Source organism: Monopterus albus, unplaced genomic scaffold, assembly GCF_001952655.1.
Source record: "Monopterus albus unplaced genomic scaffold, M_albus_1.0 scaffold14.1, whole genome shotgun sequence".
Classification (NCBI taxonomy): Eukaryota; Metazoa; Chordata; class Actinopteri; order Synbranchiformes; family Synbranchidae; genus Monopterus; species Monopterus albus.
Window position 1 is genome coordinate 1,435,504 of NW_018127894.1, and position 15,023 is coordinate 1,450,526.

The 15,023-nt window shown below is 37.9% G+C and overlaps 1 protein-coding gene across 1 annotated transcript in view; it reads right to left on the bottom strand.

Annotated features, from left to right (window-relative positions):
* Window positions 1-300: 300 nt before the first annotated feature.
* The window catches only part of tceanc2 (transcription elongation factor A (SII) N-terminal and central domain containing 2), an 80,575-nt gene continuing 65,852 nt past the window's right edge, over window positions 301-15,023 (bottom strand). The window contains exon 5 of the mRNA XM_020591540.1: window positions 301-321. Coding sequence (XP_020447196.1) covers window positions 316-321 — 6 coding nt within the window. The 3' untranslated portion in view covers window positions 301-315. The remainder of the gene's footprint in view (window positions 322-15,023) is intronic.

Genomic DNA, 15,023 nt, shown 5'->3' on the forward strand with positions numbered 1-15,023 from the left:
CCATACCTGTAAGGATGCTGGATGCTATAACCACATGGAACATTCATTTGGCTTTTGAGGAACTGAAAGAAGGAGTACATGCTGACTTAATACTGACCCAAACAGCCTAGGAGCAAGCTGATCTTGTGACTAATGGATAGTGATCCATCAGGTCTGAGGTACAGGACTTGCGTTTGACTGATTATAGGGACCTGCCCATCCATCAGTCAAGATGAGTCAAGACAGGAACTCTGTCCACAGAGGGACAGCACTGACCAGGAAGAAGGTAAGGTCCTGTATCCCCTCCACCATCGGCCCCATGGGGCCTTCACATCTTTACACCTGGAAGAGAGAAGACAGTCCTGCTGAGCTGAGAGAATAGGTGTCCCTGCTAGATTCTAATTTGAGGCTTTCAACTAACAGTGGATGACGGATGTCCTCACAAGTAGAAGCACATCTTCTATAAAGGATGATGCGGACAGGTAATTTGACAAGCACAGAGCAAACAAAAATGACACTAAGTTCAGTTAATATATTCATGTTATGTCTTCTCTGAAAACAACTCTGTAATGCTGATGCATTTATTTACATGATGAATCATGCCACCATCAGCTCAGTAAAATCATCTGCACAAGTCAAGACACAGTAGGCTGCATGCAAATGAAAGAAGGAGTATTAATCAATACTGTATTTCCCCCCACTAAGTGAAGCATGAACTATTGTACTATTTCAGGAACATGGCATTTGAATAAAAAGCAGATTGCGCTAGAACAGAATACATGCATGTTTGACAAGAAAATCCATCACAATTTTTTGGTTAATGCAAGTGGAATGTATTCTGCCATTAATGTGGGAGGCGTTGCTGTCTCTAGTGCCAGCAGAGCAACTGAGAATCACAGTACATTGTTTGTGATATGTGTGACACAACGGTTCACATGAAACTGTTAGAAGAAGAACAGAGAACATAAAGATGTTTAAAAAGTATGTGGTGTCAAACATTCAGAACTACAGTGAAAACCAAAAAATAACTTGGACTGCAGACGAGACTTAGGTTGCCAGGGTGACATGAACACGTTGAGCTGCCTTGCTGTCATTACGCTGTAAATGAATAATTTGGTAATTGTCTACAAAGAGTGACTTATTGAGAATGGTTGAATGTTAAAGGAGTTGGGTGTAGTCTGTTAAGCACCCAGATGGTTTGTGTGTATTTATAGCAGACTGACTGACAAAACGCACAACGGCCCCTATTTTGGTAACTGTGAATGTCGCACAAAGTAGAGGTTTAAAGCAGATTGTCATATTTTGATTATTCATTATCAATTTTACAGGAGCAAAATATCTGCTCTGATTAAACATTTATACATAAAGTCAGTACAAATAGTTAAAGGATCAAAATCCTGTACAAACTGTAACACAGATTGCATGACACAAATTACCATCTGTGGATGTGTAAATAAAGCCCATAGGATGAAACCTTGTAAAGTGAAAGAGAGGGGACTGTGCACTGTAGAAAAACACAGTATAAAACTAAATGAAATGCAAACATGAAGCCCTGCCGTTGTCTTTACAAGCAGACAGAGTCCATTTAATTTATGATTAAATGGAAAAAGTCATGCTTAAATACCTGTCAGACAACTGTTATTTATGTTACAATTAATTCATAATGTATGAGGTGATGAAAATGAAAATGTCAGACTGAGACACAAGCCTTTGTGTAAAACTGTAATACAGCTCTTACTGAAACGTAGTCATTTGTACAAAAATGAATGTGTGTGCATCCTTATCTAGAAGAAAGTGGAGCATTTAGATCCAATTCTTGTCACACATGTGAGTAAATACGCAAGTCAAAGCCTTCAGTGAGTGCGGCCATGTAGCCATAAAGTCCAGAGGGACTTTTTGGAGTGAGGAGTTTGTGTTCACTGCTTACAGAACTTTTAAGTTGTTGGAGTACAGAAAATTAGAATCTAGGCAATTAGTTAGAGCTGAAGTGTGAAGGCCATACTGTAAGTAGCTATCATGACTGAGACATGAGAGACCTGTCTAGTAACTCAAACACATCTTGGAACATGATGCTGAATAAATTCAGAATATCAATAATTGAAATGCAATCAAGAAACACATTTGAAACAAGTGAAATTAGATACTGGTCAAAATTAGCGGTATATCTATAAGTTTTTGTGGGTGTCACACTGCAACATATTTTTGACAACATGTTGTACATGAGATATTTTAATATTTTCATAATCATTTCTGGGGAAAATGCATCTGAAACATTTTCTTAGATACAAACTAAAATTTGAAGTAGCCTCATGACCTTCTCCAGGGAGAAATTAAGTTGGTGCATTAAGTACTGATTAAGAATGAGGTGCACTGGCCATGCAGAGGTAGGATTCTTGTCTGTTTTGTGGGCAGCTTGAATCTGCTTCCCAGCCAATGCACCACACCCAGTGACTGAGGCTGCACAAGCCAGTGTACTGTTTGTGCCAGGCCCAAGCCCCGTTAAAAGATGGGAGGGTAGCATCAGGAGGGGCGGCGGTCAGAAATTACATCACATTACATATCATACATCAGATTTCCATACCTACAGAGATTCCACAGTGGTAAACCCTAATGGAGGCAGCCGCAAAAGGAAGAAAATAAATAAATAAATCAGGAAGAGAGTAATAATACATTATTCACTGAAACATTTCCAAGCCAAGGTGGGCCAAACACAAGGTAATGCTTATGTACAGTAACCTGGATTCAACATTCAGCCATATTCTCCCCACAGTGAGCGCGGTTCCACAGTTAACTTAATCAGGATTGATGGTACAGCACACTGGGTCTATATTTAGTCTCCCCAGGACCATTCTTCTCTTTGCCATTGCTGTGGGGTGAAGCTGAGGTTTTCTAGATCCTCCACAGTCACACGCACAGGATGGGAGGCTGAACACGCACAGGACTGGAGCTGAAATGCACTCCCATGTCACACTCTGCCCTCCTCCCCTTCCCCCAGACTACCGTTTCTTTTTTCTCTCCCTCTCTTTATCCTTCCATGCACTTGGATTTTGTGGATCACTTACTCAGGGGAAAAACCCCTGAGGAAACCGGATTCTGTGTTCAGAGGTCCAATTTCCAAAATCCGGTCTTACGTGGATCAGCTGAAATGTAATGCGCAAAACAAACTGGATCGTTAACAATAGAAACTTGATAATTTTGACACATTATACATTTGCAAAAATAGTTAAGTGCAACACATTTTTAACAGATATATTCTGCACAGCTTTAGTTAGCACTCTGGAGAGATATTCACTTTATTTTGCATCTGCGGCTTTGTACAATTTGAACAAAAAAAAAAAAGAGATGCTGAACGAACCTTCAGGCAGACCTTTATTATTTTGCCATGATTTGATTTGCAGAAACAGAAACAGTAGCAAAAGTCATCTCATTATAGTCCACATTTTATTTTTGGAGCGTTCCTCTGGGCTATCAACTAACTAGGAGTAGCGGCACCATATTGTGGCCAAGGTATCAGCAGATCTGATGTACTGCTGGCCTATTTAAAAGGAGAATTTGTAACATTACAACAGGTTCTGAATCCTAAATAATTCAGTAAGTAAACTGTCAGTATATTTTTTAGAAGTACTGCCCCTATGATGAAGGACTCCATATAAATGCAAACTAAATTTTCCTGACCCAAGACCCAAATCTGGTTCCATCTGATTTGTTCATATCAAGCCGTGTCCTGTTGTATTTCTGCAGGTTTGTATTGGTATATCAATATGTGTAGTATCTTTATGTTAAAGGACTTTCATTACAATAATGAACAGTTAAGGTTGTTTCGCACTGGAATCAAACAGCAGTCTAGTACTCTATCTGTCCTGACCCATAACATGGAGTTCGTCGCTCTCTATACTAGGTGACATACAATAACTTCTTCCTTTGCTTGTGTCATAATTACTATGGCCAAAATAAAAAAAACAAAACATGTTGGTCATAATAATCTGGTGGCACCAATGAGCTATTGACTCGCTTTTTACAGGAATACAGTCCCTAAAGGTTAGTGGAGGATTGCAGACATACATAACAGCAACAAATATTGACTACTGATAAGACACAGATATTGTGGTGTTTGATATCAAAGTTAACTTCATTTCCACATCCTTATTTTTCACTCTGAAGACATAAAAAAGCTCCTTTTCAAAAGCATTTTCAAAAATAAAACTGCATTGCATATTTTTATTTTTGAAGCTCCTTGCATTGAAGACGTCAAATAACTTCCTGCTTTGAATACACACACAGCTGTGCTCAATAAACAGCATTTAATGTTTTTTCTGGAACAGTGACAATATTAAATATAATTAATTTTTCATAAAACATCAGGCAGAGACAAAATGTTTTTTAGTTCAGCTGGTAACAGAAGCACTGTACAGTGAGAAATGAGTGTGCTACTTTTAGTAATAAGCTCTGAAAGTGGTATCCAGTGTTCCCTTAATGAAATGCCTTGTGGAAAATTCTGTCTGTAAAATGGATTTTGCTTTGATCCATATCTTTTCAAATCTATAAGAGGATTAAAAATTAATGCAATTTGGCAATAGTTCCATAAAAAGTCTGATCAGCTTTTGACTATTTGTTTTTGTTGCTTTTTAATTCACTTAATCTGACAGACATAATACTTTCCCAGTAGTGAGCTACAGTATGTCCAAAACACTTGTACACCTACATGCTTCAGCTCACCCTACACACTAGGATTAAAAGCTGCTTCTGCAAAATGCAGCACTAATTTCTAAGTGAAACCATAAAACACAGTAGAGAAACACCAGGAAGATAACATATACTGTATGTATGTTGGCAGAGGGCAGTCAGACTGTGCTACTGCTAGGCTGAATGTGCAGGGAGACCAGTGTTCCTTTAGATGTAATGGCAACATTAAGAAACTGCAGATAATACTATTTCAATCCCACCCTCATAAAAATGTGTCATGTTCAAAGTCAACAAACTACAGACTTTGAACAGGAACATTATAACCACACATGGATGAGGTAACTCTTACCAAACCTACAAGGTCGTGGTACATATGACAACAGCAAGTGAACAGTTTTTCACAAATATCTGGCCCCAATAAAAAAAAAAATGCAATGCAGTTTTATTTTTGAAAATGCTTAGTAACTATGTGTCTATGTCAAGAACATCTTAAAACAGTTACATCTTCATTTGACCAAATTATATTTAAGGGTCTACTGAAGTGCTTTGAACTAAATGCTAACACCAAAATGCTAACTGTCACATATTACCATGCTGACTTTTGGCAACTTTGTTTTGCATGTTATCTTTTGTTAGTTAGCACTAAATATGAAGTATATATTATCTAAAGCTGATGAGAGTGTCATTAGTCTTGCAAGTATTTGGTCATAAGCCAAAGTATTGGATAAAGTGAAATTGTGACCTGATGATGGCGATCAAAAGTCAGGGAGTCACTGAAGTTTTTACCAGGTGAATGTCTGTAGCAAACATCATGGCAATCTACCTAGAAGTTGCTGAGAGACTTCACCCAAAACTGCAAATACCAGTCTCATGATGCACTAAAGCAAAGGTCGGGGGATTATCAGAGTCAGAATGATGCATTCCCTGGGGACCATGGATATCTGTACGCCATTTAACAATAATCCATCAGCAACTTTTGGAATATAGTTCAGGCCAAAATGACGGATTGACTGACCAACACTGCCATCCATATAGACTAACCACTAGCAAGACTTAAGAATGTTTTTTAAAACCACAAGAGGTGCAGTAGAGCAATGTTTTGATGAGTAGGTCCCTGTACTGTCACTAGTGGTATCAGGACATGAGTGAAATATTTCTGATGAAAGCAAAGGCAGTACTGCAGATCAAATGCTATAATAAAAGTAGTGAAGAAAACTTTCTGTAGGTAAACAATGCAAGTTTCCAAGCAATACAAAAGGCAATGCTATATGATATAGAAAATACATTCAGTACAGTATTTATTGAGCCTTGCAAATGCCCAGGAGGCATTCTGGAGAGAAATACTGAGTGTAAATAAAACTGTTTGTTTACAATGAGAACTCCAGAGGGAACCTTGAAAAAAGGAAACCTTGAGGTTCATTTGAAGTATGTGACACTTGGAGCAATATGATTAAAAATAAATCCATATTGTGTTGTTGTGTTGTTAAGCTGGGGGTGTAATCATTATTAGTTTTCAATTTAAAAAAATAGCCAAGAAGGACAACTGATCATTTTGTTTTTAAAGCAAACTTCACTATACTGTATACCGCTCTTATACTATACACACACCCGCTTTTGAAATACTCTGTCAGGTTAGACTTTTACCCTAAAGTTGAATACACAGTATAACTTTTGGATATAAAATCCTTTAATTATACCTTTCTTCAAATTATATTTTGAAACCAATTACCACATCTACTACTCTTGAATGCAAATTTGAAACAACTTCTCATTAAGCAGTTTAATGGTAATTTCTAGGGGGTCATGAGGCCATGTTTGCTACACTCACAGTGAATATAAAAATCACCGTGGCAGAGGCTAATCGGCCATAAATTGATGTGTAAATCACTTGTTTGCTCATTTCCTGTCTAGAAGCTACATTTCATCCAACTGTGTGTCTTTAACACGCACACAAAAAATAAAACACACATGCACATCTAGGGATGTGTCTGGGCCATGACACCAAATAAGCTACTAGGTTATTGATCAACACTCACCTCCATAATTGCATTGCAATCTATTTAATTTGCTGTTAAGCTCCTCATTAATTACCCTGTTTCCATCTGGGCATCGTTATTAATCTCTGAGTCTGTGATCTCTTTAATATGCCTTGTGGACTGGTCTTGACATCTTCTATTGTTATCTGAACGCATTCAGAAGTCACTGACTTGTTGCATTGACGTCAGTGACCTGGAAAAGAATAGTATGCAAGCAGAATGTAGAAGACAAACAGCTGTGTATATTTGGCCATCATACAAAAGAATACTTCTAACTGGGGGATATTTTGACAGCAAACTATGTCTCAGAATTTGCCTGTGAGCTTGTATTTACTAAATAAAGCCATAAAACCACAGTATTCATCTAAAATTGAGATCTTCTAGTGGGAAAAATGTAAAAACCTTGATATCTGCTCAATTGTTTTGTTGCCAAACCTGAAATCATCCCCACATTGTGACACCTAATCTTGAGTGTCTTAGCCAAAGTCAAAACTGACTTTCAAATTCAATCTCTCAAGCAATCAATCAATCTTCCCCTGGCAGGCTAGGTCTGCTGAGACTAGGAGCCCTGGCTTTGAAGAAAGTAACATTTCGATTTCTTTTTTTGAACTCTTAGTGGCAGCCAGCATATGTTAGCCTTTGCATTGTGTGTTGTGTGGAACGATTACAAAGGGACGACAGGGATATTCTTGTAAGAGGAAAATGAAGAAATGAAATAATCTGAGATCTTTGTGAAAACAATAAAAAAAAAAAAGATGCATGTGTATGGGGAAGCTCCTGTGGGCATGAAGTTACAAAAGAAATTAGTGAATGGACTTGCTGCTCTGCAGCCTGGTGTCAAAGTAAAATGTACAATAGCTACAGTATGTTGGTCCACAACGTAAAATGTAGTAGTGTCAAAATAAAGGCTGTAAAACCACGACATGGCAACGCTTGCTGTATTGCAGTAACCTTCTTTGTGGTCTTCTTCTTCTTTGTGGTGTTTTATGACAGTTGTCAAACAAGAAAATGGCACATTACTGGCACCACCTGTGGCTACAGACACTAACATGCAGTGTCTGATGAAGGCGAACAGTTTGGAACTTAATGTTAAAAACAGTGGAAGCTAGTGGTTAGGGTTGATGGATGGGTCAAACAAAGAGCTGACTTTCATGCAAGGACTTGGAGATTGTGTCCCATTTCCAAGCACTGCGTTATAACTGCCCCCACAGCCATTTCCTAACCTTAACCATCTACTCTGTGTGCCTACATTGAACCATGTAGTGAAGTTTCTCTGCCTAAACATAACTGTGCTTTTGGTTCCAATTTTCAATAGAGAAAAGTGTTGCAATGCCAATTTTCATGATGTTATTGTGAGAGCGGTACGTTTTGTGTTGCGGAGCAACATAGCTATTATACATTTTGCTGTGAGACAGTGCTGAGCTCTGTGACCTGGCACTACCCAAGAATTAGAAATGTCACCGGTCTGAATACATGGCTTTGTATATATTATACATGGGTTTTCATTCCTGGTTTAATAAGAAATGAAACTTCTCAGTGTTCTAAGATCTCTCATCTCTGATTCATGATGCTCTATAGACTTCCAGAAAATCAACAAATTTGATGAAAATGTCATGTTAACCTGAGCTCTGCCAGTTTTGTGATAAGTTAGACAGTTATATGTTAATAGTTTCTGTTTGTAAGAGAGCAACTTTTATGGCAGTGCCTTTCTGCATCTTTAATGAGAAGATGATCTACATGGCAGGTGAAACATTGATGGAATATTATTGCTTGCAAATTTTAATTATCTGTTGTTTAAATAATGTGTCACGTTTCAGAAACTCAAATGTTAAGCGGCTAGCGTGCTCAAGGGGTTGCTGTGTAAGCCTCAGTTGTCAACTCTTGTTAGTTCTCCTTAGTGAATGGTCAAATGTCAAGAGGAGGAGTGAGAGAAAACCTCTTCCAGTCCATCCATCTCAAAGGAGTGACAAAAATCAATGGCTGAGATGCTTATCAGAAGCATGTTAATAAATCATTGTGAGACCAAGGCAGGTGTATAAGTGATCAAGGGGTGATATGCACTGGTGATAAATATTTCAGCAGTGGCTTAGAGAGAAAGGAGGAGCCCTCAATTGTCAACAGACCTCCCAGTCAAATGCTCGCAACAGGAGACTGGTCTTATTGAGTCTCCCAGTTGTGCAGTCATTTTCTCTGAATGCTTGTGCTGTGCTGCTAGTTCTTCCAGAGATGATGGAGCCAGCTCCCACGGTGAAGATCAAAGGTTTGGAACATGCACAGGTTAGCTAACATAGTAATGCTCAGGTCTATAGATCAAGTCTGACATCGTAGAGGTCACACTCTCAGAACTGGTTGGGTTGTAGGAGGGTTTTACTTCAAGTGGACACAATGGTAAGAGATATAGCAGTCATTTAGAAGTGATGGGTTGTGACTCTGTACCACTCACTAAAAATATTTCTCATTCTAGCTGTGAGTAACTAATGAGTATATAGGTGGTAGACAGTGGAGCCAGGGCTTGTTGTGACACTAAAAGCTGAGCCGTGACTGAAAGAATGTAACTGACAGAATAATACTTAATTTTATCAAATAAAGATTTAAATTATAAAACTGGACTCGGTGTGGATGGATCACATCATGGCCACCGACAGTGATGTGGTGGATCAGATCAGTGCTTCCTATTTAACAGGTTCAAAATCTTTGTCCAGTTCTGAAACAGACCTGTGAAAAACCTACATAAGCACACTTTACATTCTAACCAGTTAAAAAAAAGAAAAAGAAAAAGGGCAAACTGATTACTTTGAAAAATTAAACAAACCTGTCAAGTTGTGTGAAATAATTACAGTATGTGCTTAAAATGAAAAATTCATTGAGTAAGCTGTATTTAAGTTTAAAAAATATAACACTAACTTAAATGAACTGAACTTAGGAAGAAGTTAAAAATATTAAGTTGACTGAACTTCTAAGTCACATGGACACTTGCTGCAGATCGGTTTGAGAGTCTGTTCTTCATTTGACATAAAGAGCTCACAGCTGCAGCTGATGGATTCACTTTGTACCAAAGTCAGTACAAACAGCATGCAAGGCTGCCCCCAGTGGCTTTGTTCAGTTCTAAGTTTACAAGGGTGCGGACTGATTCAAGACTTTAAAGTTGTTTGCATTGCCTTTTACAGTTATGAAAAGAAACATCCACAACTTAATTTATAATATATTACAGACACACAATGTTTCCACCATGAATGGACTCTTCAAAATACCAGAAAGAACAGTCTCTGGGGAATGTTAACACTCAAACAATGCATGCTGGGAAGTCTGCAACACCATCTCCCCTACCTATTCTCTCTAATTGCAAGTAGCTTATTTCAAATGGGTGTTGATAAAACTGAGTTAGGTCCATGAATTATATGTATTTAATACAGTTTTATCATTTACAGTGCATAAACATTTCCAAAACAAGAGGCCCAATTCAGAAAATATTGAGGAAGAGCGAGACCCAGATCAAAACCACCTGAGGATGTTTAGATATGATCTAAAATCAAATCCAAACTCGGCTCCCTGGCTGGGTTTCACATAGTGCTTAAGAGGAATGAAAAAGGTTTCCCACAGTACTGCATTTAAAACATTGTGAAATAGAAGCTTGACATTTCAAACTGTATAATCAAGTAAAAAGCTAATAATTTAAATGACATCAAGCCCATCCTTCTACTTTATACCTATGGCATTTCAAGGCGAAGTCAAATAGTGATTTTTAGGCAACAAAAACACAGCAATCTGTACTGTACAGTAGAAGAACAGAACAAAGATGTATCGTATAATAAACATATTAATGATCTTTTAAGCACAGTGACAACAGGAAGACTCCTATTTGTTTGTTTCCACTGGCCCTTAATTGCTGCCAATAAGAAACTTGACACATCTCGTTATACATGATAAATTGTCATCAGAATTGTGGTGTGAACGTGAGAGACAAATGAAAAATGGGAAACTAATCACTGCACCTGTGAAAGCCTGTGTTTTATGTGGGAGTGCATAAATATTTATATTATTGAAGCAAATTTAACACCTTAATCCATTGCAAGTATTCATCAACTGAGAAAGCGATGAATATTCAGCTGAGCACATCTTAAGGGAGCAGAATTTAATTCATAAAGTTGTGTGAAATTTCCATCTTGATAGTTCCTACCAAACTAAACCAGAAAAAAGCAACCATGTATTTCATTAACAAATCAAATGAAATTAACATCATATTACGGAATCATATGCGTTTAGTCCTTCTGTACGGTGTAGTTTGGAATTTCAAGATAAATGTTGTTGATTTTGGGGAGAAAAAAGAAATTATTTCAAAAATAATAAAGTCACAGGAGGTAATGGAACTAGTTTTATGTCCTAACAAGCAGTTACTTTGTCAGCTTCATCAACTGAAAGGTTTCTCCTAAAGTCTTCATATTTTTCTTGATTCAAGAACAAATATTTCACATAGCACACTGTTGACCTGCATGGAACAAACTAATCTCTCATTGTTACCAGATTTACCGAGACAACTTTCTCCTTCAACTGGAGCATTCATTGAGTGACTCATCCGGCATAAATTAAGCAAATATAAAACAAACACTCATAATTAGGTGCCTGGATAACCATAGATTGAACCCGAACGTCTACTTAAGTTTGGTTTTTAATTAGAAAACATAAACAACACTCAGCTTTCTTGAGAATTCTCTGTGGGGGATGGAAATGTCACATAAAATGTCAGGGGAGCTCTTTTTCACTGGCAGACAAACAAAAATTGAAAGAACTCAGATGTTAAATGAATTTTCTTCTTTGGCTCTTGTATTTTAGAAAAAATGAATGACTTTGCAGGATGAGTAAAAGCTTGACTGTCTTCATTGCACAGGTTTTTTTTAATGGATGTTGTGACTCCTGCTGTAAGAGTGAGGTTTTGAGCATCTTTAGAAATGTCAAGGTCACCTACATATCATAAAAACAACTGAGCTTTGAACTGTGAGAGGAAAGCATTTAACTTTTACTGACAGGTCATTTACATTTAGACTATAGCTTGTGAAGTCTATATTATCCAGTGCAGTCACGCCATATCCTCATCAGCACCGCCCTGTAAAACCTTAGTAGAGTTTATTCATCAGGAGTTTCAAATCCCATTGGAAATACACAAAACAGACTACTGGCTATTTAAAGAACCTCAAGAATCAAATATTTCATTATTGTATATCATTCTTTATGGAACTTCATGAAACACTGCATCACAACATAATGGCAACTATTAAAATTAAGATGAAATTCTATCCACATTTAAACGATGATTAATCACATATTCTCAAGTTTAAAAGCAAAATCTTTGTGATATATGTGAGCTATTCACTGCTATCGGACACCGCTGAATTAATTTCAGACTCAAATCTACCACACTGAGCATCGAGGCTAAGGCTCTATGTCTGTCTGCAGCTCTCAGCCCATATTTGAATGACCCCCCACTGTGTGAGAGGGGATTAAACTGTAATATGAATCCTTTAGTCTCCCTTCAGTCAATCCAATTCAATTATACACCCAACCTGGGCAAAAATTTTTATGTTGTAACGTAATTGAGAGATCATAACTCAGTCGGAAGATGCAGATGGAGATGGTGAAGTACCTGACCTTACCTGATGGCTTTTGACAGAGCTCCCTTTTAAAGATTGAATTATGGCTTTGCCATTTGTGTCTTGGATCCCATTTTCTAGAGCCACAGGCTATATGTTAATAGATGATTTCAATTAAATATTTCCAAGTTTAAACTTTTAAAAGACTTTAAATAACTTCAGCTATGCAGCTACAGGCAGAGTAATATTTTTTACTGCTATCTGTGGGAAATCTCCTTCTGGGCAGAAGAATCAATATCTATCTAATGAGGGCATGTGATACGATAATATTGTGCAATTATCAGTGCAGGGGTGTGATTAGTATCATTATTGTTAACCTCTTGCAAGAGAAAAGCTCATTTGACTCGTCACACAAGGACCATAACTCACTCTCTCTGCTGTGGGATTTGACGCTGTAATTAACATTTGAGAGCTCAGCACATTGCAGCTCACATATAAAAGAGGAATGCCTGAACACTGCAATCACAGGCATGCTGTTTAAAACTCATTGTTTGGAGCTCATCTGATACTGGATTTGTGAGCCTGGATATTAATATTTAATAACAATCGAAACCAAATATATATTTGCAAACATGATATTGATATGCAGTATCTATAATAACCATATTTTGGATGAAAATATTGGCTTGCTGATGTATTGACTAGGCTCTAAAATTGCCTAAAGGAGGCCAATAATGACTTTGAAAACTAGCGATATGTCAAAAACAACATGACCTGGTGGCTAACATGACAACCAGCACTATAATGCACTGGGGAAAAGAAGGAAAAAAGAAAGCTTTCCAAGACACAGTGACATCAGAGCGAGGGTATCCATAAACTCTGCAATCGTCTTCTCACTGCAGATGGCCACTTAAACACATACAATAAATAGCCCCCTATTTTGTGTGTCATAAACCTCTCTCTGACATTCCCCTCATGGATGACATCCAACCAGACAATAGCGCTCAGTGCCTCCGTATCCTATTGGGCTGAAATGACTGATAACTATCTTCAATTTCCACAAGGCTTCTCAGATCTTTTCTTGAATTGGCATGATTGGATAAGTGGTGCAGAACATGATCAACAGTCTCCCTTTACCAATAATGCCTTGCTTCTGAAACAAAAGAATCACTGGTAGGACCTCACCCCTGTGATAAACCTCGGCCATAAAAGGCTTTCTCACCGGGTAATTAATCTTGCAGGGGTTGGTTAAATTTCATACCTGCGCTTAAGTTCAAAAAGGAGAATCCTCTGAGATTACTGACTTCAGCATTTTTCTGTACAGCCGGTGGCTCTTCTGCTGTTTCTGTCAAATATGGCAGCTGAGTCCGATGCAGTAAAGAAAGAAAACTGACAATATTCATAGAGAAAAATGGAGAAGTTGTTTTGCTGACAAAGGCTTCTGCTGTTTTCAAGAGAGAAAAAAGTTCCACTGTTTTCCTCTCATCGACAGTCACTGAAAAACATGACGGGAATGAAGCGGCGTTGTGCTCCAGATGTTTTTTCTGCTGCCTTTCATTCATTATTCACTATGGTTATGAAAGTGTAAAATGACTGCTCCTTGCCAACAACACTCTCCTCACCACATTTTCACACACTCACACTTGTTCTTTCACCCCTCGATGACCCAAGTTCAACTACCTACTCTAAAAAAGCATCAGTACCATGCTGTGTTAGAAGTGCAAAATCTTCTATGAGGCATATCACTGGAAGTGTCTGCTGCCACTTAAACATTCACACCCTCGCTCAGTGTCATGGTATGCTTCATCCAGCTCCCAGCTAAAGGATAAGCCGACAGGTCACAGCAAAATGTCCTTCTGTTTATCTAGCCATTGCGCTGCACTGCTGGGCTACAGAGCAAATCAAGTTCTCTTCACCTGAAGAGTTATTGCTGTGTTGACTTTGCTAAATACCTGCCAGTCTACTATCAGACAACACTTTTCTGCTTGAGCAGCCAGGCTCCATCTGTCATTAAGCAAATGGTACATTTTATCAGATCATCCAATTCCCATAAAAAAAAATGTAAGATACAGTATATGGAGTACTGCCTTGCTACTCTGAACTGATGTACTGTTTCTGGTACTCCGTCTCATGCTATTCCTGATTTAATTGGTTTTTGCCTCTTACTATTTTGCCTGTTTAATGTGTTTTTTGTACTAACCTGATGTAACCTTGAAGAACTTTGTAACTATTATTTTGCACTATATAAAAAAAAAAATCTTAATTACATTCTCCAACATTGTAAATTGACTTATACTGAAGCATACCCAAAGTGCTTTTACCAAGCCACAACCTCCAAGGTTGAGAAATGAAGCCAGTGCCTAACTGTTACAACCTGCAGTTCTACAAATGGCCACTTCAGGCTGGCTCCAAAAAGCAGTCAATCCCCATAAACACCAATGGATATTATTCATGAGTGATAATGACTACTCATGCTTATTATGTGAAGTCTGCAAAGCATGAGTTTGTGTTATTCTATACAACACTTCTTATCAAACATAAATAATCCTGGACTGAGTGTCAGAGATGTGCAATATGCTTATATTTTATGCAGTTCCCCTTCACTCTCAACTGTCAAATGCCACTGGTCATTATGGAAACACGACTGAACCCCTCATCAAACTTATCCTGTTGTCGCTGCAGACATAATTAACACAGTCTTGGTGGATAATCCTTAATTATTTGCCAGTGAACTAGATGT